Here is a 26,129-nt window from a genome sequence, read left to right on the forward strand (position 1 = left end):
ATTTGTAAAGCACTTAAAAACAAACACAGTGGCCCAAAGTGCTGTACAGAATAATGGATAAAAGACAGAAGAAGTAAAAGACAGAAAAGCTCACACGAGGCAATAGAGTACATTTAAAAAAAGGAATCAATGCGGCATATTGATATGTAATTTTGAGCCCATATCGTCCACTGCTGGGTTTTTTTTTTACTTGACTGGCCCTTGACTGAGCAGACGAGACAGTCATGACTGTGGGGAGAAACCAGGGAACCTGGAGAACACCCCCCCACACACACACACACGATGGGAGAACATTGTAAAAACATGCAAAATTATAAATATAATGCTATTATTTTCCACATTTAAAAAAAAAATAAAGCCTAGGTAGGATTAATGAAGGGTCAAAGGTAACAAACAGTGAACATTCATTGTAAACATCAGGAAATATAAAATATATTAGAAGTAATTTAAAAAATAGCTGATGCTCTGCTGTGGCGAGCTAGAAGAAGGAGTAGGAAATGATATATGATGTGAAAAGAAAGCGTGTGTGTGTGAAGGCAAATCTTGGCCGGCTCTCACAACTTTAAGGGGATATTTAAGGGGTTTATATTAAGGTGTAGGGTTAGGTATTAAGTTGAGATGGTTCAGGTTAGGGTAAGGAGAGAGGGAATGTGTCTGTGAGTGTCCTCACTGAGATAGTAGTAGTAAGTGTGTGTGTGTGTGTGTGTGTGTGTGTGTGTCTGTATATGTATGTGTGTTTGAAGAGAGAGAGAGAGGGAGAGGCAGCAGTCAGTGTGGTGGGATAGAGGAGAGGGAGGAGGAGAGTGAATGAGAAGCTGCTGCTGCTGCTGCTGCTGCCGCCTCTCTGTCTTCTTGTCTGCATGCTGCTCGTCTGCTGCTGCTGATGAACAGAAGCTGTCGCTGGGTTTACCGCCGTCACACCGCACTGACTCGGGGCGCAGCCACGGCTCCGGCCGCCACCCCGCTCTCCTGTTACCGGCACAAGGGGAAAACAAGGGACGTACGTGCTCAGCAGGCTTTCTCCATCACCGAGGAGGGACGCGGCAGCTGCTGCTGCTGCTGCTGCTACTGCAGAGGGGCCTGACTCTTCACTTTAGGCACCAGCTGCAACCTCAGCCACCTCATCCACTCCTTTCCCCCAACATCACCACCACCATCTCCTCTCCTGCTCCTCCCTATGCCCTTGTCCTCGGCGGCTCCTCTCACCTCCCTGGCCAGTATATGGATAGAAGCTCCCTGTTTCAGCTCATACAAGAGCAGGTAAGCAAGCGAGCGACAGAGGAAGGAGCAGCAGAGGTTTCTATGGTTACGCGGCTCCTGGTCACCTCTATCCGGAGGATGGAGACGCGGAGGCTCAGGCTGCCTGCATGGGGCGTTGAGAGCTGGTGTGAGCGTTGACTGCACGGGCAGAGCGAGAGGCACATGAGGGCATCATGGAGCCATGTGGGCCCCGAGAGTGTGAGGTCAGATCCACAGAGCCGCAGCAGGAGGCAGGGCATGACAAGGTCTATAACCGGAGGGCGGATTGTGTGAGCACGTGCATAGAGATGGATGTATATGGGTAGACTTGATAGCTGCATTTAAATTCATTTAAAAAAATGTGATAATGACCAAACATCAAAGCTGCTGCATTCGATTTCTCTGCAGCCCTGCTGCACATGCATGGATCTGTGTGTGTGTGAGAGAGAGAGTGAGTGATTTTTCTTGTTTACTTGCCCCAGACATGGTTTTTCCTTCAAAATAGAAGCTGTGATTTGGCCTAAAACAACCCCCCCCCATCAGCACATCAGTCATATGAAGAACAAACACAGTGCTGGTTACAATGTTCTGATTCTGACCAGTTTTAAAAATATTGTTCCTTTTGGCATCTGCTTTCTTTAGAGTCATCCACCCCGAGCTGCTGTTTCTTTTCCTGCCCAGTCACATCTATGTTTAGCTTCGGTCTACCGTCTCCATATTTAACAAACCAAAATGAATGTAGCCAGAAAGCTTGTGTGTATTTGGCTGGTGCTTAATCAAGACATATGTATGGGGGTTTCTAAATCTGCTCCATGTCTGGAATAACTCTACGCTTCCCAGTCCTGTTTTTTGAGCTGGTGCTTTAAGGGTTTCACGTTGACTGACAGATAGATTGGGGCGGTCGTTTGCTCCGAGAGGGAGTAATTGATTATCTGCTGCAGGGTTTAGGGGTCACGAGTGGCCCATCAGCAACACATTGATCAACAACCCCAGCAGCCTCAGGGAGACGTGTGTGTGTGTCTGTGACGGCGTGCACAGCATTTTTATGAATGTGTGTGTGGAGGAAGCCCATGTGGGTTGACGAGAAGATGGTCACGCTGGTGAGTCATTTTCTCCAGAAGCATTTCTGTGATAGTGAAACCTTAGTAGTCTGTGAATATTCTTTCACAGACACGTTTTTGAAATGCAGCATCAAGACTGACAAGACTGACTCATCCGTGTCAATAGTCACTTTCCATGTGCATGAGCTGCAGATGAAGCCAGTGTTTCCAAACTGTAAACGATCACTTGTTACATTGATTGTAAAGGTTGACTCTGATCGAGCCGGTGTTTTGCAAGGCCACAGTCGAACACGCTGCCGCGGTCGTATTAAAGCTCGAGTCTAGACCAAATCATTCCCACTGGCTGATGCCAGGCCTTCTTGCACCTTGGGGACTCCATGCGGCACGCTCTATGATGAAAGAGTATAGGGCTCTCTAATTAAAGCGAGAATGCAACAAAAATCAGCCAACAGTTTTTTTTTGGACTCTGAAGAGACCGTCTTTGTAAGAATCTTAATCCAGGAGAAAATATTTTGGAAAGTGTGTTTTTTTTTCCACGCCTCTCAGCAAATCCACAGGAGCAGCTGGGGGTCAGGTGGAAGCGTTGCTCAGTCACAGTCAGTCAGTCGTGTTTACATGCATGTTAAAAGTCTGTTTTCTTAATATCATGAAATCACATTAGTCCGATTAAAATCGAACCAGCCTTAATCGGACTAACATACCTGGATAATGCGATTCATAGTCTGATTACTCCACTGCACTACAAGCTTAGTCGGACTGGAGTCGGACTGGAGTTGGACTTGGTGTTCTGCGCATGCACCCAACTTTTCCTCTCCAGTCTTTGACCCGGATGTTTAAACTGTGGCGGCGATCGAATTTGTATCACAATTAACATGAACAGCGCGTACGAAACATACACAACACACCGTACGACCCATTTCACCGTCCATCTCGCCGCTCTACAGGAATCGGATTCAATATGCACTAGCTTATAGAGCGATGCAGCGTGGTGGAGCCAGATAAACATGACCAATAAATCGATTTCTCCTCTGTGTCTATACTCTGACTCGGCAAGTTGTCCAGTTGCCAGTCTTAGTCAGACTACGGCCTAATGTGATTCATAGTCTGATTATTCCTGCATGCATACGCTTAGTCGGACTGGAGTCGGCATTCTGCACATGCATCAACATTTCCTCTTCAGTCTTCGACCCGGAAGTAGAAGGAGACTGTGTATACACTGTGGCGGAGTCTTGCACGACAGATCTAATTTGTATCATGATTAATTTGTATATTGGGTACGAAACATCTCACCGCTCAACAGGAATCTGATTGCATACACACTAGCTTATAGAGAGACTACGGCCTAAGCTTGATTAAACCATTCATGTAAACTGCTCAGTGATGAACCTACAACTTAAATGCTTCTGCCTGGGGTCTCCCTGCATCAGACTGGAGGGGGGGTGCCTTGCACCAAATTGATAAGCTAAGCAGCTAATGTAGCCCAGTCATGGTGGAGCACATGAAAGTGCTGCAGGGACAGAGAGAGAGAGCAACAGTGGCAACGTGAGTGAGTTTATTAGTCTTTGTCTGCAGGAGGTTGCAATGCTGAGCTTAGTCTATTTCTGGCCCATGCGGCTTCACACATATGCTCCTGAACACACACAGACGCAGACACAGAGACACACTTTCTCTGATGGTCTCTCTCTCTCTTGTTGCAGTGCCATTGATAAGGAACCTGAATGGATGGCAACACTCGGCACCTAAAGTACACTTTCATTATTATCTCCCCCAGGTGTCATTCATTCCTTATCTTAGCTTATTTATAGCTTTCCCCATAAAGATATTGGAGTTTGTTACTTGACACACTTATGTCAAGTAAAAGAAATACAGCTCAATATGCCCCTCCCCCCCACCACCACCACCTTTCATCCTTCTCTGATGCTGGTTTGCGTTAAAGCTGCAGTGTGTAATTTGTTTTTTTGTGATTATTCTCTCTCTGTTTGTTGTTTGTGAACAGAAACAAGGTCACATTATTTGTATGCTGGTTTCCTTCATCTGCTTTTCCATTAGAGATAGTACCCGGTACCTAGTACTTTTATTTTAGTACCTGCTCTGGCGAGGATCCAATGTGTGTCGTCGCTTGAAGGGTCATGAGCAAGACGTCTGACACAGGAATCAAACCGAACAATGCCGCACTGTAGTGGCAGTTAAAGAGACTTAAAAATTGGGGTTGTGGGGTTGTAGGGTTAGGGTTTGGGTTTGGGTTGGAGTTGAGGTTGTAGGGTTGAGGTTGGAGTTGGGGTTGTATTGTTAGGGTTTGGTTTGGAGTTAGGGTTTGGGTTGGAGTGGGGTTGAGGTTGTAGGGTTGGGGTTGGGGTTGTTGTTGGTGTGTGGTTGTGGTGAGGTTGTAGTTGGGGTTGTATTGTTAGGCTTGGGTGGGAGTTAGGGGTTGGAGGCTTTGCTTTAAGAGTTGGGGGTAAGGGTTAGGGTTGCGTTAGGGTTGGGGTTGTAGGGTTGTTGTTGGTGTTGTGGTTGTGGTTGAGGTTGGAGTTGAGGTTGTAGGGTTGAGGTTGGAGTTGGGGTTGTGGTTGGTGTCCACTCATATGTGCTGCTGCTATTTCCTTCTAAAAGGGAACTTAATTTAAAATAATCTACATCTTATGCTATGAAAGACGACCCTAGAAGAGTCCCCTGTAAATGTTTGCTGGTGCTATGAATCAAGTGAGAAGTAGCCTCATTTTACCACAGACTTGGTAACATCGTTAAGATGGTCGTTTTGCGTCAAGGAAAATTCCCTGGCTGTTGTTTTTTGTTTGGTTTTTACATCGTCTCCAATAAAAGAGATAGTGTGGTTTTCTTTTTATCTCAGGGCTGTCACATATCAGAGACACAGTAGTAAAAGTTTGACTGTAATAATGGTCACAGCAGTGCAGAATGTGCATTGTGATAATTAATGACAGAGTCAGTGGCCCAGTTGTTACTGAGCACCAGGGAGTCCTGAGGGCAGCACTCGCAATTCAAAGGGATTTTTTATATCTGATGATATGCAAATATGCAGCGTGCCTGTGTAAATGCCACCACCCTCTGCACACACAGAGGCCCTGACAGGCTGCTTCACAGAGACCAAAGTCTCATGAAGTGTTGGCTTTTTTTGTCATCCAGAGCATGATTAAGTACAGTAGTGTAAAAATCTGCATCATTTTTATGATAAAAAAAAAAACAAGACTTCTCTTAATATCTTAATTGTTAGTGAATTACTTTGCAGACCATTTCGATTTATTTTAATGTATCAGACTATCTTGTAATTATTGCTAAAGTGCCTCCAAACCTCATTAAAGTGTAATTTAATGAAAGTAATTAAGTCGCTGGCGGGTGTATTGAGTTGGTTCATCTGTATTTTTTCCCCTCAGACTCTGATGTGTCTCATGAGGTTTATTATGATTATATGTTGTTATGTTCTTGTGTGTCTTTAGTCTGTTGGCCTGACTTGGTCTGTCCTCGTAAATCTTTTAAAATGGAATCTTTTTGCTGGGGTTTTTATGACACTATACTTACTTATTGTGACCTTTTTTTGAATCTTGAACCTGGCAATTTCTCCATGTTACAAAAAAACTAAAAAATAAATAAAAAGGAGGCTCTAAAAACTAATTCAAACAAAACGTCAACACTAAATAAGAACAAAAATGGATGAAAAATGCAAAACTATTATAACCCTGCGGCCAAGCAAAATTAAACTGTCAGTTACCATGAATAAAACTATGGATTTTGAACTCATTTGGCGAATGTAGGTACACGACTAAAATATGCAACATTAGTCTTGTTTTTTTTAATATTTGAATGCCAAATGTTACGTATTATCTTTAAATTAAAGGAACTCATGCAGAGGACTGCATGTATTATTCACATGCTGTCTCAGCCCACACGCTCTAACTGACTGTTGTGGTGAGTCTCGGGCTGGAGGATCAGTTCTTGAGCCTCTTGTGGACCAGACTGATAAGTCGTCCGTGGGCTGCGGTCAATGTGATTCACTGCACTGAAGGTAATGGAGGTCCAGGAGGTTAACATTGAGATCGTTCTCCTGCAGTCAGCATTCTGCTCCTCTTTCACCTCCTCCTCCTCATACTCCCGAGCCACGGAAAATGGCCTATCGTTATCCTTCAGATTATTATTATTATTATTATTATTATTATTATTATTATTATTATTATTATCATTATTATTATTATCATTATTATTATTATTATTATTATTACATCCGTGGCTTTGCGGCCATTTTTGACTTGAATACACTCTTGAAACTTGGTTTGGAGGTCAGGTCTGAAAATGCGATATTGGCACAGTTCACAGGACCCGTGCCTTGCTCAAGGGCTCTGTAGCGCACTTAAGCCCCCTAAGGTGAAAACAGAGGCAAAATTGAGTTCCGCCAAATTTCCCGAAACTTAGTGGAAAGATGTTCTAGACCAAGACGAACAAAAAGGTCGACCGTAACCATGGCCTCAACTCAACAGGAAGTTGGCCATTTTGAATGTTTGGCTTCCATTTTGGCGATTTGCACCTGACCCACCTTTTTCGAAAAAGTCGAAAAAATGTTGGAAGGTTTTGCGGATTTGACCCCTCCCACTTGCTTTTGAACCAGCCCTAGTTTGGTTCCTTTTACTCCTTACCTCAGCTGTCACTTTGCCTCCTTCACTTTTCTTCCCTCCCTCCCCATCTTCTTTTCCGTTACCCATTGTTTTGTCTTCCCTTTGCCTGTTAAATGGCGCTGTGTCAGGGGGGAGAAAACAGGTAGAAATGCAAGAAAAGGATGACACGCAGGCAACTGGTAACCATGGCAACACTCGCAGCTTGTCAATGTGTCGCCCCAGCCCCTGTTGGATTGCTTCAATAACTGCTTCCCTTTCTGCATTAGTTCTTTTTGAGCTCCTTCTTCTCTTTCACCCCCTTCCGTCTCCTCCTCTCTCGTTCACACACACACACACACACATCACATCAGTGAGCCCGAAGGAAGAAGAAGAGAAAAAAGAAAACAGGCTCTTCTTGCCAACACTCATTCATCTCACTGTGCCTCATCTCACTAATTGAGAACCCTAACTGGACAAGAACCAATCGTCGGCAGACGGAGCGTCCCGTGTAACATTCCTCCTGAATAAGGTCAGACGCCGATGACGGGATCAGAGTGTGTGCAGTGTGACACAGCCATATACAGAGCGGCTCTGCTGCGTAGTGATGCACTGACATATGGAGGCTGACAGTTATCAGACGTCCCCAGTGTGGCTCTCTGTTGTCCCTGTCAGCCCGGGCTGAGCCAGGAGCACATTAGAATCTGATCTATCTCCCCTCTGTGGCAAGAGGATGTGGAGCGCTGGAGTGTGTCACAGCCTTGTTATGGGATAGAGAGGAGGAGGAGGAGGAGGAGGAGGATTCCGTGCCTCATCGCTAGGCTTGCCAGACACGCGGAATAACAGCATTTTTTATTCTTTGTGCGTCTTCTCTCTGACTGTCTCTGCTGCACAAGTTTCCTCTCCTTTCATGTCTTCTCCTCCTTCTCCCACTGTTACTTTACATTTCACAGACACATTTTTTGTGGTTCCCATTCTCTTCTCCATGTCTCCCTGACTCCCTATAGGAAATCCCCTGGTAGTGTTTTTTTTGTTTTTCTCGCGTCTGTGAAAGAAGTTTTGCCGGCATTTTGGATCATTTTTCGGGGGAAAGTGTATCAAACGCTGGGAAATATCACAGTTCTCCAAATCAAATGTAACCTTTCAGTGCAATTGAGTGTGGAAAAACTGCACGAGCATAACAGTTAAATGATATCATGGAGGAAAATAGATTCAAATACTTTACATGTCCTCATCCAGTCCATTTTATAACCAGAGGGCACCCAGTGGCAGTGACTGTCCCAGGAACGTTATCTATTTACTAAAGTAATCACGGCCTCAACTCAACAGGAAGTCGGCCATTGAGGGCCCTATCACGACTGCGTACAGTACTAGTTTTCGTTCTTTTCCTACTTGTCCCCTCCCACTTGCTTTCCACGTTATCTACTCCGTAATCTGGTTCAGGTATTTTCTCTAAATCGCTCCATACGAATGTCTTCGCTGGACAAACGTTAACTATCCTTTTTACGGGGGCATTAAAAGCCCCCTGTCATGCAAATTTCAAGGGCAATTAAAACATTTTTCAAGGGCACTTTGCCTCGAGCCTCTGCTAATGTCTGACCCTGCACCATACACATCTCACACACCAGCCATAATCTGCACCACCTTGCTGAGCCCCTCCTCCTCCAGGGAGGAGCCGAGCCGCGTTTTTACAAAACATCCACAGAATGTATAAACTAAAAGGGATTATCTAAAAATAGATACAGTTCCTGTTCTTCTTTTCACAACTTCACATCACCCTCTCATTCTATTTGGACTCGAAGTTGTGATGGAGGGAGAGAACCATCACTGAATTTTAGCCTTGATATCATCCATCACCAGAGGTGGAGAGTAATGAATTACATACAGTTACTGTAATTGAGGAGGTTTTCTGTGTACTTGTAAAGTCATATTTAAAAGGTGTCATTTTACTTTTACTTAAGTATGTTTTTTTTGGAAGTACTGTACTTTTGTACTACGTTTTATATCACATTTAAATTTAAAAACTAAAAAATGGCTTTGGCAGTGAGCGATGAGGACAGGTAAATGATGATGAGGACAGGTGAACGATGAGGACAGGTAAATGATGATGATGAGGACAGGTGAACGATGAAGACAGGTGAACAACAAGGATAGGTGAATGATGATGAGGGCAGGTGAATGATGAGGACAGGTAAATGATGATGAGGACAGATGAACAATGAGGACAGGTAAATGATGATGAGGACAGATGAACAATGAGGACAGGTGAACGATGATGGCAGGTAAACGATGATGACGACAGGTAAATGATGATGAGGACAGGTGAACGATGAAGACAGGTGAACAACAAGGATAGGTGAATGATGATGAGGGCAGGTGAATGATTAGGACAGGAAAAACAATTCATGTGACATTTGTGTTCCCTTGTCCTTTTCGCACGACACAAGAAAGAACGTTGTTAAAAAAGTAACTAAGTAACTTTTACTCTGAGTACATTTTTAACAAGTTACTTTTTTACTTTAACTTGAGTACATTTTTAGAGCAGTACTTTTTCCAGGCTAATGCGGCCTAGGTGGGATTGCACTTATGGACTCATGGGCAACAATGACCCGGTGTGACTGACTTCACGCTGACGCAACATCTGAAACCAAGGCTGTCGGTTTGTGATCCACGAGCGTAACGAGTGTGTGTTAACGGTCAAGTGGGAAGCGGCAAAGGTTTTTTTTGTGTGTTCTCTTAGTTTCTGCTGCTCCAGGTTCATTCTCACATAACACAGTCGGAGGACAGAAAAGTGCATTGGCTTAAAGGGGCGAGGTGAAGTAAGTTAAGTCATATGCATATGAAAAAAAACCCACATAAAATAACCCGAGCATAGATACACACCCTATATTTTACAAGCTGTTTTTTTTTTTTCTTCCATCTGGCACTATTTTAAACAACTGCACTAAGCTGTTTTTATGACACTCTCCAGCTCAAATCAATTTGCGAGGAGCAGCGCTGGTGTTTCTGCATCAGCAGTAATAACCCGCAGGGCTGTGGGTCCCGGTGGATGAGTGGTGATTATAAAAAAAAAACCACACGGCAAATGTGACACAGTCAAAAACAAACCAAAAAAGTCCAACTCAGTTCGAGCTGCAGGATGTAAACAAATGTCCCTCACATTTGTCCACACGACTCCCTCTCTCGCTCTCTCTGCTCTGTGTTTCTCAGTTTAGACCTTGGGGACAGCGCTGCACTGCACACAGGAAGTCATTTGTTTTATTTCAGGACTGCAAACACTACAAACCCGAAGAACTACCCACAAAAAAGTTGCACAAGTCGTTCAGCAGCTTCTTGTTCCCACCGCTTCTGTTTGATGCTCCTCATTTCTGCCGGTCATGGTTTAATCCCACATTTAAATGGGTTCAGTTGTCTTTCACTTGCATTTCCGAATACTCTGCGTGCAAGTTTTTCGTGAACATGAGACTTTTTAGGGTTAGAAGACACGATTTTTCTACATCTGCTCGATTTTTGCCAGCAGTGCACATCTGTGATGCACATTCATCTTCCGCCCCCTTGAGCATAGCCGCTAGCATTTGTTAGTGTTTGTTTGGAGCCGTCCTTACTTCTCAAAACTTGGGACAAACAGCACTTCATGTGATTCATTTCAACAGCAGGATCAACAATTCATGCACGAGTGAGTGAGTGAGTGAGTGAGTGAGTGAGTGAGTGAGTGAGTGATACAGAGGTGAAGCAGAACAACAACCACAGGTCAGAACAACCACTGGCAAAGGGAAAGGTGTTAATCACCCTTTTTTGGCAGCTTCACCCAGCGTTAAACCTGCTGATTTCAGCGTGAAAGAGGCTGTAGTGTTGTACGAGAGAGCTGGTTTATTTACACACTCGCATCTTTAATAGTGAAAGAAAAAGGTTTGGTTCTTACGGAATTAGACATTCAAAAATATTGGATTTTATTGTTTGAAAATATGATTCTTTGCACTCTCTGATTTGCCCCTGACAACTTCCAGTGTATTGCAAAACTCAGTAACCAATCAGCAGGCAGCTTGCTAAGGCCCGCCCACAAACAAAAACAAACAAAGAACAAGTGCATTTTACAACAATAAAATACGATATTTTTGAATGATTGAATACATTTATTTTGCTTTTTTTCCAAAAAAAGTTACAAATATGAAATAGTGACATAAATCTAATTCCATAGGTTCTTACTTTCAGTCAAACTGTAGTTCACTTCATATCAGAAATACATAAGGGAACACAGAGTGATTAAAAAGTGCACTTCAGTTACATTCAATTACATTAAAAGCGTCCACAGCACATAAAAGAGATAAAACCATCATTAAAAAGGAAGATGGGTGTAATTTACACACATGATTCATTAAATGCACTGAGCTCTTCCTCAGGCTGGATGCTGATGATTTCAGACACAAAGATTTGATTGGATGTCATTGACATGGACGTTTTGAGCTTCTCTCGTCGTCGTGACGACCAGGCCGACAACAATGTGGAGACTCTCTCTCTTCCCAACTCCCAAGAAACCCCCTACAGCTGAGATGATTAGAACTTCCTGTGCTGGACCAATCAGCTCCCAGGATCCACACACATGACATTCAATCAGACCTGCACACCTGCGACCCATCACACACTCACATGCAGACACACACGACCCTGGGATCGTAACACTCATTTCAACGCTCACATTAGCACGGTGTTATCTTGTCGTGATGACTTCTTTGGCGTTTGGGCAGTCGATGCTGGTGCTTGAGTCGCGGTCGTCCACAGTGTGCGGAGCCCGGAGCTCAGAGGAGCTCAGATCACTTGATGTACTACGTCTCTAAAGGTTATTATGGAGTTATTGATCAAACATAGAAAACCCTGCCTACTGTACCTTCTTTTAATACCAGTGTCAGTCTCAGCCCTGGAGCTCTCCTTTATCTTAATGATCGTCCAGCGTCTATAAATCTCCCTCATGTCCCTCCTCCTCTGCAGTGTTGTCTATTATTATTGTTAGTATTATTACTGATTGATTTTTATTGGTTATTTTACAGCTGGACCCAGAGAACACCGGTTTCATTGCAGTGGAGAACTTCACCAGCTTGGTGGAGGACCATGAGCTGCAGCTGGACCCGTCCAAACTGGACATGCTGTTAGCCCTCGTCCAGAGCAATGAAGACGGACAGGTGTGCTACCAGGAGCTCATCGAGCTGGTGAGTGCAGAAACACACACACACACACACACACACACAACCTCACGCACGTTTTGTTTGGATCTGAGAAAAGGGCAAAGTATTGATTCAGACGGAGCCAGTAATCTCTGCAGCGGCGAGAAGATTGACTGAACTCTTCAGGTCATTGTCCTGCACCGCGAGGATCAATCTGTTCAGTTAATGTGTCGCTAAATCCAGACACTTAAAAATGGCCACACCAAGCTGACACGGCGTCAGTATTAAAGGGAACGTTTCGGAGCTGTTTTTTTTGCCCTCTGGCAACTAACGTTTGCACTGAGTTTCTAGATTTGAATGTGAGGTCACACACTCCATCCTTCTTATTCATGCAGTCGGTGTGTGTGTGTGTGTGTGTGTGTGAGAGACAGAGAGGCCGACGTAGACCAACACCTGCTTTCAGCTCCGAGCACCACAGGGATGTAAGCACCTTGATTAATTCAGTGCAAAGCAATTCCTGCCGCATTTTCACTACCTTCAGCTCATTTTCCCTCTCTTGCTTTCTCTGGTTCTGATTATCTTGCTCTGTCTCTTTTATCTCCTCGCGTCGTGTGCTTCCAAATTGGTTTTTGCAGCCACCACTTGTTCCGCCTCTCCCTTACATCGGCCCGTCTGCTTGGAAGTGTACAACTCTCCTCAAGTGATTTTTGTTTTTTTTTGTTTTATCTAACATTAATGCAGTGTCTCCTCTTCATTTCTCGTCTCTTCCTGGATCTCATTTGCTTCTCTTTCATTCCTCACTCCTTATGGACCATACACCGGCAGAAACTTACTCTCTGAACTGCCCATCAAATGGTCTTGGATTAGTGAAATGAGAGCATGCAGCTTCACACAGGTATCGACCTCAGACAAAACATCCACACTTGCATACGATTTGCATGAAAACACTTCCAAGCAATTATGAATGATTAATTCATTCATCCACCCACTTCCTCTCACTATAGCCCCGCCCCTCGCTGATAGACACACTGTTTGATCGCAGACAGACTCTCATTCGTACACATGACTAATTCAGAGAGGGTATGTGAATCTTTCCTCATCACCTCGTCCACTTCACTCCTTGGTTGTTGTCTCCTCTTTTCGCCGCTCGCTGCGTGACATTTTCACCCGCCGCGGGTTTCATTAAAGAGTTTCCTCACACCTGTGCGTCTCAGGCGGCGTGTGATGGATCAGAGTCGTATTTTTGAATTAAAAAGTTCAGTGCTGTCATTTTACTGCAGCCAAAGCCTAAACTCAAGCGTCTTTATTGATTTACGGTGCGGCCTCAAGTGTAGATGAGACTTCCACGTGATTAAAAAGGACATGGCAAGGTGTGTGTGTGTGTGCGTGTGTGTGCGCGTGTGTGTGCGCGTGTGTGCGTGTGTGTGTTCCGTCTACAAGCTGCTGAGGCATTTGAACAGTGGTTACTCATGAATTTCTAAGATATTTTAGGGTTTAATCGCACTTGAAATTCACATTAACTTCACCACTCTCAGTGTTGATCCACAAAGCCTGTTGGTGACGTTGTTGTCCTTTTCATTTATTTAGCCTATATACGTATATACAGTACGTATATACAGTACGTATATACACGTATATACAGTACGTATATACAGTATTGCTGTAGTTTCAGTTATATTTTAACTTCTTTGGTGTCCTCAGGAGAACCCAAAGACTACATCCCCTTTTTCTTTCTATTGTCAGAAGCAAACATTGTTTTTGCATGATTATACTTACGTCATCTTATAATAAAATTGCACATTTTTCCCTCTGATTTTTGCTTTTCTACCTCCGCTCCGTGCAGCTGTGAATCCACACTGTTGCTCCCGACCTCAGTGGGTGTAAATGTGTTTAACTGCACTGCTGGGCAACAGCTTCTCTGGTTTCTAAGTGTGACAGTGTGTGTGTGTACAAGACTGTCTCTGATTTTATTTATGTACAACCCGTCTTTCATACAAGGCGATCTCAGCCAGAGAATTCCGTCAGTTCAGCCAGAGGGGTGAATAAGTAACGCTCTGCTAAAATCTCTCTTGGGGAACACACACACACACACACACACACAGTGTGGTTTCCATGACTTCAGAGGACATCACATTGACTTACATTCATTTCCTGGAGACATCATAACCTTACCACGATTCAAACCTTAGCCCTCAGAAATGAGGTTCTGTCTCATTAGGACCAGGTTTTGGTCTCCATGAAGACTGACATGGTCAGTGTTTATGCCAGAAAACACATACAACACACATACAACTATTACACGACTGCGCTGTAGGTCTCTGGCAGACAACTCGGATTCGTACAGAACGTCTATTTCAGAACACGTGGTGACACATTTCTGCACAGTTTCACACACACGGATACTCTGAGACTGAGAAACACCCAAGGTGTCAGAGTTCACACATGGATGAGCATCTGTTTGTGAGTCTAGAGCCGAGCCACGCGTGTCATTGTGTATTTTGATTTGAGGAGTTTCCTTTTGAAACAGCTGTGTAGTCATTGTTTTACTTCAGGTGATAATTTGGCTAATGTTCAGCGGAGAGAGCCAAAATGGCTGCCGTGGTTAATTACATGTGTAGAGGGGTGTATTTAAGAGATTACGGCAGGACAATCTCTTTGTTCTGGTTGGAGGATTTTACAACTGTTGCTCTGTTGTAACCGCATGAATGTGTAGTGGCAGAAAATCTGCTCTAATCTGAAGTTTCAAAGTCATCCCGAGTGTTGCCATGGAGACGGACGCTATCGACATCCGACATCGAGCTCCATTCAAGGTTTTCTTTTTTCCAGCTCAGTGCGACACACTTTGTTCGAGTGTCGGCTTGAAAGGTTGTTGTTAGTTTTTTCTTTGATTTCTTGACTTTGAACAACACGACGATTTAGAACGTGAAGAAAGGCGGCGAGAGCGGGGGTGAAGAACGTGGACGCTTCATTTTAAAAGGATTTGGACGAGAGAGAACCTGAATATCTGGGTCAGGGTAGAATCAGTGAGGCTGTGAGTGTGCGTGTGTGTGTGTGTGTGTGTGAATGAAAGATGATCACCACCGTAAATTCAGAGCAAAATCAGACGAGTTAATGGATTCTGGGTTTTTTTTGTGTCTGCAGTGCAGAGGTCCGAACGGCCTTCAAAGCACTTTTAATTGTTATTGCTAATTAGTATTGAGCAGCGAGGTATTGACCGTGTGGTGTGGCTAATTAATCCATCAAGGACAATTGACTAAAGCTGAGAGCAGCATGTACAGTAGCTACCAGGAGGAGACGGACGGACCCTCGCTGTTTGACACACTCTCACATTCTCAGTGAGGACACTCACTTGCATAATAATGTACATTCCAAAGCCCTTTAACCTTTAGCTTAACCGTCTCAGTTAAATGTCTAACCTGGTTTAACTTTAAGTCTTAATTCCCAAAAAGAACCTTTAAAGTTGTGAGGAGCAGCCAGGTTCAAATGTGTCCTTACAAAGATACAAAGACACACACACACCAGCCTCCCCTTAAGGGGGGATACTATCTTTATCTTTGTGCTTTCAGCCCCAGCATAAATTATTCCCTGTCAGGCAACTTCTGCCATTTCTGCACAGGTCTTGGCTTTCACCCGCCTCCTCTGCCATGTCACATGATCACTCACTTTTGGGTTTCGCTGCTCGTGTGTTTCTGGTCGTTTCCCCATCACTCTCTCCTGTCGTCTCTTCAAAAGACTGCTAATGCTTCCCTTTCAGGCTCTAGTTCTGTGTGTCACGAGGAGAAGAAGAAGAAGAAGCAGAATGACAGAGGTGCTAAGCCTCAGGCGTCTCAGGGGAAGACATTATTTCACAGTGTCGGTATGAACGGGAGAGAATGTACAATACGCAGCGCTGACACTGAGCCAAAACGGAGATGAAGTAAAGCCAGAAACTGAGATTTCTTTTTTTTATGTTAGAATCACAGTTATATTTATGTACTCGTCGTCTTTTTTTCCACTGTGATTTCAACAAAATGGAGATGTTTAAAATGAGAGCGCCGACTCGCTGTTCTTCACTGTTCACTGGTGGCCTCCAGAATCTCATCTCCTCTCCCTGATTTCCCCCTGACTTCTTCGCCTCCTAACGTCCGTCTATACTCCCTCTCACTCTGCATTCACTCCCTGCCTCAAGTATGGCATAATTGCATTTCTCAGGCCTGATTTCCATACTAAACATGCGCTCCTCCATCTGCAGGAGAGCCGGCAGCAGCAACAGCCTCTCCGTACACGCATCAGTGTCATAATTAACCACAGTTTGGGTAATAGCTTCTACGTCCTGTTCTTGTCCTGAGTGAACAGGAAATATCTTTTCACTTCGTGGAGTTATCACACAGCCTTGTCCTCTTCGTTAGCTCGTTAGCTTTTATAGATATTGACCCCACTGTTACTTTCACCGTGACCCCCTGCTGTGTCCACATGCTGCTTAATGATTTATGAACGGGGAAGTTCACGGTGAGCGGCACATCGCGCTCCGCTCTCTGCTGCGGGTTTCATCGTCTTACTATTAAAGGAGTACTTTGGAGGTACTTGTATTGTAGAATGTCTAAAATGGGAGTATTTTTGAAAAGTTAATATCGAGAAATATCCTCATTCTTTTCTTTGTTGCGTGCCCGCCAATGATACTGAGGTTGGGAAGCACAATTTTTCAAAAATATTACCTCTATTCTAGTAAAACAAGGCTAAATGCAAATAGTGAAGTGTTCCTTTAAGAGAAACCACTGTACACACACACACACACACTCTTTCGCTGTTATTGTCACTTGACAGTAACAGCTGCTGCCCATGCATGTGCACACTTTACCCGCAAAGTCATTCTCAAGAAATGTCACCTCACATCACAACATGCAGATAATTGCTTAGTAAGATCCCCCGCTGGAAGCTGTGTTGTTTTAGCTACACAGGAGACATCTGTGCCACACACACACACACACATGCTTGTGGTCTGTGAGGAGCTGCAGGCGGATGATGCTAAAGAATCCTTTCGAGCTTTTCTGGTCAGTAAGTGTGTGTTTGTAGTGCAGACTCTGCCGGGGGGGTAAAATAAATCTAATTCTGATAGTTCTCTGCCACGCCTGTCAAATAGTGGCATATAGGATGATTTTCATTCCTAAGCCTCTGTTAAAGAACCTATCAAGAAACGGTTGTGCCAGCCTGCAGGCTGCTGCAGGGATCCTGCTCACCAGGCAAAACCTGGAGTCTGTGATAATGCACACACACACACACACACACACGCAGAGTCTGCTTTTTATGACTTACATTCATTTTCCTGGAGACTTCCTCTCATCTTAACCAGAACTGCTACTGGTCTAACCTCATCCTCATCCGTAAAATGAAATAATGGACTTCATGGGGTCCGCATGTGTGAGTGTAAACAGATTAAGGTCCCCACAACATGGGGAGTAACACCTGGAAACACACACACACACACACTCCCTCTTCCTCGTAACTAGATTTTCTTCTGAATCACTTCACAGTCCATTTGTCATGATTGTCTTCACTTAGACTTCTGAACAACCTGAAAGAAAAAAGTCCTGTAAGAGAGAGGATGAGAGTCATCGCAGATGGAGAAAGCAAAGCATCCTTGCTCTCCCTCGTGAAATCTGCACTTTATGAATGTTGACTCGTGTCCCTGATCTTGGACGATTAGTCACACTGATGAGCTTTTCTCAGAAGAAGCACTTTCACTAAGGGTTTTTCAGCCACTTTGTGTGAAGGAATTTTCCCTTTAATTGCCAAAATGAGAAATTCAGCAGCAGGCGATGATTGGACGTGTTCATCATGGTAAGTCTTGCTGACAGTAATGCTCACACACAAACTCCAAGACATTAAAGTCGTTAAGTACCCAGAACAACAAACAGGGTAAATAAGTGCAAAGCCGTCTGCTGACTCTTTAAAGTCACAACACACTCGTCTGCCAGCTGAAATAATCGTCCGTCATCTTTTCTCATACATGTGACAGTAGTGGGCTATCAGTCTTCTCATCTATCTTTCACTAAGTGGATTTCTTTCAAGCCTCTGGCTGTCTCCCGTAAAAAATGATGCTCGTCATTTTTCAGAGTCTCTTTAAAATTTGATCAGTTGTCTGCAAGGTGACGCCGTGACCCGGGAATTCATTCATTCATGCTTGTTTCTGCCTCCTTCTCTTCTTCAGATGAGCAGCAAGCGCTCCAGCAGTTTCCGACGAGCCATCGCCAATGGCCGCCGCACGCTGCAGAGGGAGATCCTGCTGGACGAGACGGGACTCGGCCTGTACAAGCGCTTTGTGCGCTACGTGGCCTACGAGATCCTGCCCTGCGAGACGGACAGACGCTGGTACTTCCACCAGAACCGCCTCTGCCCCCCGCCCGTCTTCATCGCCATAGTCACCATCGTCCAGGTCAGAGGACGATTTCATCAGGCTTTCCTCAGCCACTCTTGCATCACTCGCTTACATGCGCAGTCACAGGTCATAGTCAGACTAAGACAAGCAACCAGACAAGAGTCTGAGCAGACATGCGGAGGAGAAAATCGGTTTATCGGCCGTGTACGTCTAGTACGCATTGAATTAGTTTTCTGTTGACCTTTACGTCACAGAAAAACTAAGAAAGATGTCGTTGCCATCTATACGTCGTCTCCTTCTACTTCTGGGTCAAAGAACGGATAGAACACCAAGTCCGACTAGCCGTATACATGCAGAAGTAATCGGACTATGAATTGCATTATCCAGGTATGTTAGTCTGACTAAGACTAGCTCGATTTTAGTCGGACTAACATGTTCACATGACGTTAAGAAAACCAAATTATTGTCTTAGTCTGACTAAAATCTGACTTTTAACTTGCATGTGAACTCACTGACAGGTACACTCTTTTATCACACTCTTGTCTAATCATTGCAAAGCTTGTTGTCCCTCCCCTTTTTAAAAAAGGGGGTGGACTCTCACAGTGTGAACAGCACTTCCTTATACAGCTGCAACTCAGTATCAGATTTATTTGTACTTTATGTAAGGGCCTCGGAGAGGCGGCCATCTTGTGCCACAGTGTCTCTCTAGCAGTCCAACTGTACAAACCAGCAGTTCTCAAAGGGTGGGTTAAGTGGAGGACACCTGCAATTCTCTATTTTGCACCTTATCTTTTATATACATAAATACATATATTTAAAAATAGACCTCTGGACACCTTATTTATTCACTTTTTACTACACTCTTTTTAAATTATTGTTCTTGTTGTCCTTTGTTCTTTCAAGTTGAATGTATGTTAAGTTATGTTGATGTTTACGTTTAAAGTCAAATTCCTTGTATGTGTTCACATACTTCTGATTCTGATTCTGATCTGTAGACTCACCATTAGATTAGATAAACAAACATACAACCCAGGAAACATCACATAAAAACATGTAACAGTGGCTGGTCATGGCCAGGTGGCACATGCATCAACACAAACGTGTAGTTAAAACCTTCGCAGTTTACACGACGCTTCAGACTGATAAATATATCGGTAGATACTCAGAGTTGTAACGTTGGACGTGATATTACAGCTGAGACTCTTGTGCTACTAACCCACATCCCTGACTTGACTCTCCTGGTGTCTCAGTGCTTCAGTTGCCTTCGGCCCCACTGCACAGATTTCCCCCCTTTGATCACACACTGTTACACTGAGCTTGGTATGAGCTGGTAACCCATTTGGGACTCGGGGGCTTAGTGGATGCATTTACTGCCGTTCCTCTAAGCTTAAACCCTCAGTCAGCCCACACGCAGCGATGGTGGAACTTTGAAAACCAGGTCAATAAGCACTTCTGCCTCCACACTTGCATTAATTGACCTATTATGTTCCTTTGAACAAAAGAAAACCACCAACAGTGAGGGCCCTCCAGTGCAAGACCACACTTGAATGTGAATTTGAGATCAGGCTGCAAAAAGAAACTCACAGTCTCTCAACAGAATTACCCCCTGAAATCATCCTAATTGTCAGGAAAGAAAGCCAGATGCTCTTACAACGGCTCCAAATGGCACTGAATGGTCTGCACTGACAATGAGGATGTGATAAAAATGGTTCATATTCATTTGAATTCACAAAGACAATGAGTCATTGGTGTATGTGGAGAAATTATTGGTATTGAATGAGCGGTAATTGTCTCCACAAGAGGATGAATACAAAAAAGACTGCAGGGAGAGAGAGAGAGAGAGAGAGGGAGAATGTTCTAATGGATGGGTCCGCAACAACTGACAGTTTACTGTCGTCTCCGTAACTCTGTTGCAGATTATTGTGTTCATGTGCTACGGCATCATGCTAAACAAGTGGGTGCTGCAGACCTATCAGCCCGACTTCATGAAGAGCCCTCTGGTCTACCATCCCGGCCACCGTGCACAAGTGTGGCGCTTCTTCAGCTACATGTTCATGCACGTTGGGTACGTTGACCGAAACCTCGACTTCAACACAAGTCTCCTGTCGCCGTTTGAAGCTAATTCTTGTCTCTGTGTCTCTCTCCTCCTCGTCCTCAGTTTGGAGCAGCTGGGGTTTAACGCGTTACTGCAGCTGATGATCGGCGTGCCTTTAGAGATGGTCCACGGCATCTTACGAATAAGTCTGCTTTACATGGCAGGAGTCCTGGCTGGTGAGTGACTGTATTACTGAACCAAACACTGTGTGAGCCACAAGCTTTGTCAACATGGTGGAGACCAGGAAGGTCTCATGATTTGAGATTTTACTGACACTATGTCAGGTTTTGACTGAGTCTTTGGAAGTTCACTTGCAACCAGACACCCATAGGATGGTACTAGCTGTCAATCACACTGCTGTCCACTTATAATTGCTGTGTATTTGACTCAAAATGGGAACAATAACATTATGTTCTATTGAAAATGAACCAGTGATTGAGAGAATCACTTATAAATCAAGAGAGAAGTTGGCTCATCTTCTCTGAGAATTTCATTCAAACTGTTTTTTTTGCAACCAGCAGAGTGAGTCGCCCCCTGGTGGCTAACTGCTTCTTCCGTCCATGAGTACAGTCTTTGACTATAACACAGGGTTGGTTGTACCAGTCAGAGAGAGGCGATGTGTTTTGGGTTGGGACACAAAGTAGTGCGCTTTTTTAATATAAAAACCATGTGGTCAAAAACATATGAAAGTAGACTTTGTTGTGATTAAAATCTCCTATAACTCATGTTAACTCCATTTTGAAAGGTTTAAATGCTGCTAGATGTTCACAAAATCCGAAAATGGTGTTACAGGAAGAATCAGGTAGAGTGAGCATGAAGTGATGATGAGCTGGAGCTCAGTCATTTGGCTGAACGAGGAAAGAAATATGTAACTTTACTTACTTACTACTTTCAGGTGTCTCGGTATCTTGTTATTTCCAGCTCAGCTCCTACAGTAAGGGTTAAAAAACACCGTGTACAAACAAGTGTTACACTCATGTCATTAAGCGCAAAAAATGTCCCATTCAAACAGCAGTATCTGGGTGTCAATCTGGGCTTTTGCCTTGGAATTGATACATTTTACTACTCTCCACTAGATCGTGTTGGCATATGGAGGAGAAAAAACATGCTATTTGCACTAGATGGTGCTGCTAATCGTTGATATAATAATAATTCAAAACAAAAATAATCTACTTTGCATATAGTATATTGAAAATAATTCATATTTCCTGTTTTCTTTCACCTGAAAACATGGTGGCATCATGACAAAAACTTGCCATTTAAAGGGTTCAAATCTTTAGTATTTGATGTCGATGATTAGGTCAGATGAAGATGAAAAACAAACCAGCTCAGTGAAAGTAGAATATAATATTGTATAATATTTTTTATAGCTTGCTTTTTTTGTCCTCAGTGTTGCGAGTGTGACTAATATTATTGGGGTGAAGATTTGTTTGTAAACAGACCCAGTTGTTGGACTTGGCTTGTTTGAATAGTTTTAATGAAAAGTTAAAGCTCACATTTATTGGATACAGGTTTGAAAAGTATGATTTAATGTGAGAACTGTTATTTCACTGGTCTTACTCTGGCCAAGGCTGAATCTTCCTCCACTCACTTTCTAAAAGAAAGAAATGTTTGCCATGTTCACGAACACAAGCTCAGAATGATGTGAGTCTGAGAGCTGGATTGTCCGGCCTGTCGACAGCCTTGGCTCTAATCATCTTTTCGGTTGTCATCCTGTTGCCAGTAGCCATTACTTCTTGTGTCGATGCTTTTTCCTTCTGCCTCATCACAAGTTTTTACTCTGTGACAGTGGAAGGCTGTTTACTCTGAAAACTCTTTTCATCTCCTCTTGTTCATATCACATCCTCCATTTCCTTTGCACTATGTGTGTCTTCTTCACTGTTAAAGGGTACGGAGTTCTCTGCAAATAGCTTTTCTTTCTTTTTCTGTATTATCTTTTTCCCCACCTGAGGAGCACTCATCTTCTGGAATGGTGGCCTTCTCTATCATTGCCATCTCCTCCACTTCTATCATGAAGGACTTTTGTGATAAATCATAGCCTTGTTTTCCTCATCAAAGGCCTTAATCCTCACATGTTCTCTTTTTTTCATGTTTTCATGTTTTCTTTTTCACTCTCTTGTCCTATTTTATTCACGCCTGACCTCTCCATCACTTCCCCATTAAGTCAGAGGCCGTGTTTGCCCGTGAGTTCTTTCTTGAAGGCCTCATCTCTGTGCTTTTCCATCTCCAGCTTCTTTTCACAAACCAGTGTCCTACATGTTTTTGCTCTCATCTGCCCGCTTTGAAAAAACTAAATCTGAGACACATTGAGTGAATCTGCTTCACGATGACCGTCTCAGTGGCAAGGCAAGTTTATTTATGTCGCACATTTCAACAACAAGGTTTTACAATTAAAAAGGAAAAGAAATACAGCAGCAGCATTAAATATATAAACGACATAAAATAAAACACAATAAAACACATTTAGATAGAGAGGTGAAAGACATTAAAAGAAACTGTTGAAGTTGACGATCATTGTATTTTTATTTAAACATAGTGACGGTTCTCATAATTTCGACTTTTTATCTCATAATTATGACTTTTTGTCTCATAATTATGACTTATGGTCTCATAATTTCGACTTTTTGTCTCATAATTTCGACTTTTTATCTCATAATTTCGACTTTTTGTCTCATAATTATGACTTTTTATCTCATAATTTCAACTTTTTATCTCATAATTTCGACTTTTTGTCTCATAATTATGACTTTTTCTCATAATTTGACTTTTTAGCTCATAATTATGACTTTTTGTCTCATTTGACTGTTTGTCTCATAATTGTGACTTTCTATCTTATAATTGAGACTTTTTGTCTCATAATTTCGACTTTTTATATCATAATTGTGACTGTTTGTCTCATAATTGTGACTTTGTCTCATAATTTTGACTCTCTCATAATTTGACTTTTTATGTCATAATTTGACTTTTTATCTCATAATTATGACTTTTTGTCTCATAATTTCGACTTTTTATGTCATAATTTGACTTTTTATGTCATAATTTACTTTTTGTCTCATAATTTGACTTTTTATCTTATAATTTCTTTTTTTGTCTCATAATTTCGACTTTTTATCTTATAATTTCGACTTTTTCTCATAATTTCGACTTTTTATCTCATAATTTCGACTTTTTGTCTCATAATTATGACTTTGTCTCATAATTTTGACTCGTCTCATAATTTCGACTTTTTATCTCATAATTTCGACTTTTTGTCTCATAATTTCGACTTTTTGTCTCATAATTTCGACTTTTTGTCTCATAATTATGACTTTTTAGCTCATAATTTCTGCTCTTTGTCTCATAATTTCGACTTACTTTGAGGATATTTTATTATCAAAACTAAGCTTTACCTCTTCTTTTTTTTTTTTCCATACTCGGCATTTTATTTATTTTGAAAGCATTTTTATTTAAAAAAAGAAATAAATAAAAAAATGAAAATAAGTGGTTGTAGTCACTTGCGTTGTCCAGAGGTTTTTGCTGCAGAGTTCAAATGTTTGTCGTCAAGAAAACCTCATTTACATTCATCCTCCTCCAAGCCAGTGTGGAGATTGGGATCTTTTTAAATCTGCACTGATTTGCTGGATATGGTTCCTCTGTGCCGTTAATGCGCATTAGGAAGAGTCGGTTGAGCCCTACTTCTCTCTCATCCTCAAACATGTGTTTTGAGTTGTGTTTATTTATATTTAGTGATCTGACCAAATCTAAATTATCTATCTTTTCCCCCGTTTCTCTCTCAATATTTACAGTGTAGTAAAACAGGGTTAAATCTGTGCCAACCTCCTCGGGCTGTGCTGTTAACACTCATGAATTATTTTATCTTTGATTTATTTTAGCCCCCGACGACCGACAAAGAGCCAGTTATAGAGGAGGAGAAGTGGGAGAGCAGTGAGGAGATGTGTTCACTGTGTTCACTGTGTTCACTGTGTCTTCGCTCACAGTGATTAAACATTGAATTTGTCGAGGGAGCTGATTCTGTATCACTTGTGCATTAAATTGAAGTCTTTTTTGTGAATTTTAACATGATAGAATCACCATCAGTGAGGCTGTACTGCCCTTGTACAGCCAGCTAAAGTGTTGAGATTTTGGCTGGAATAAATATTAATAACTTTCTTTCATTGAACCATCAAGGATCACTCAGTAAATGAGGTTATTATTCATCACTTATTCACTCCAATATGGATCCAATCATGCGTTATTATTCTTCGTGTAAGAATAGCAGCACACAGGAATACAAAGAAAGGGTTTTATTTAAAAAAAAACAAAAAGTCATATCGCTCAATGTAGGCCGAGCTTTAGAAATCAGTGCAGCTAATGCCTCTATTTTATTATTCATCACCTTTTTCTGCCTCGTTCTGTTAAAATATAATTGATGCACACAATTGCACAAAATAACCTAAATATGAATTTACTGGACGCCGCTCTCTCGGTCTGCTTTCTTTGTCCGCACGGCGGTGAACTTACTGTATATATTTTGAATAAAAATAGTATTAAACACATCAAACGAGTGATAAAAAAAAAAAATAAACATTGTAAATTGAACATTTTTTATGCCCTTTAATGGAGGATTCTGAGTAAACTTCTGTAAACCCAGAAGTCTAAACCCATAGGTCACCATGGGTTGATTTATGGAATTGTATTGTAATGTCCACTGATATTTGAATATAGCTTTGCTGCTGTTGTATTCATTTTATCTACTGATTTATTAGCTTATGCCGTTTATACTAGTCTGCGTTTGACGCCACTGAAATGTCTCCCTCCACAGGGAGTTTTAAAAAAAAAAGAAAGAAATGAAATTAAATGAAAACACTTGATTTATCTGTTGCTGAAAAGCCACACAGCAGCAGCAGCAGCAGCATCAGCAGCAGCAGCAGCATCAGCAGCTACTTTTCATCAGGTGTTTGAGGGAGAACCAGAGCTGAGTGTGTCCAACAATCACAGGATGATGAACGACCTTCAGCAGCGCAATAATTTCACCTTCCGGTTCACGTAGCTGGAGCTGGAATTGGAGCTGCGCTGCCTCAAATGTTGTGCTTTATTGGAAAGCGCTCCATTAGAAAAGCAGGTGCACTGGGACGTGTGTGTGTGTGTGTGTGAGACTTGAAGTGAACGAGTGAGACGTCTGAGCCTTTGGCAAAGCGATAGGTTTTTTATAAGGTGTGAGGATGACACAATGAATGGAACAGAAGAAGACGAATTTTCCACAATTTTCAACAACATTTTTTGTTATTTTTTGTTTGTTTACACGAGATCAGCAAGTAAATGTGGCCGAGTGTCAGTTTTTTGTAAGCAATAGCATATTTTGGGTCAACACATCATATCTTCATCATGCAAAAGTGCTTTAAAATCCCCGTTTGCTGCCTCAAACTAACAATAACGTGTGTATGTTGTCTTTAATCAGCAGCTTCTTACTAAGACAAATGCGTGTGAGATACAAACTCATACTCTTGCTACTTCCTGTGCATCATTTCAATTTGAAGAGTGACTGCTTCTTCTTCTTTTTTGAGCCTAACGTATGCAAGAAACATACAGACTCGCCGTCTCCATGACAACAGTGGTGTTTTAGATTGAGTTTCTATTCTAGCA

The 26,129-nt window shown here is 42.6% G+C and overlaps 1 protein-coding gene across 1 annotated transcript in view; it reads left to right on the top strand.

Annotated features, from left to right (window-relative positions):
* The first annotated feature begins 845 nt into the window (after positions 1-845).
* rhbdl1 (rhomboid, veinlet-like 1 (Drosophila)) overlaps positions 846-26,129 on the top strand; it is a 42,270-nt gene continuing 16,986 nt past the window's right edge. Inside the window, exons 1-5 of the mRNA XM_044013306.1 lie at positions 846-1,260; positions 11,944-12,102; positions 18,245-18,469; positions 20,329-20,477; positions 20,571-20,683. Of these exons, the coding sequence (XP_043869241.1) occupies positions 1,222-1,260; positions 11,944-12,102; positions 18,245-18,469; positions 20,329-20,477; positions 20,571-20,683 (685 nt within the window). The 5' untranslated portion in view covers positions 846-1,221. The remainder of the gene's footprint in view (positions 1,261-11,943; positions 12,103-18,244; positions 18,470-20,328; positions 20,478-20,570; positions 20,684-26,129) is intronic.

Source organism: Solea senegalensis, linkage group LG18 (assembly GCF_019176455.1).
Source record: "Solea senegalensis isolate Sse05_10M linkage group LG18, IFAPA_SoseM_1, whole genome shotgun sequence".
Lineage (NCBI taxonomy): Eukaryota > Metazoa > Chordata > Actinopteri > Pleuronectiformes > Soleidae > Solea > Solea senegalensis.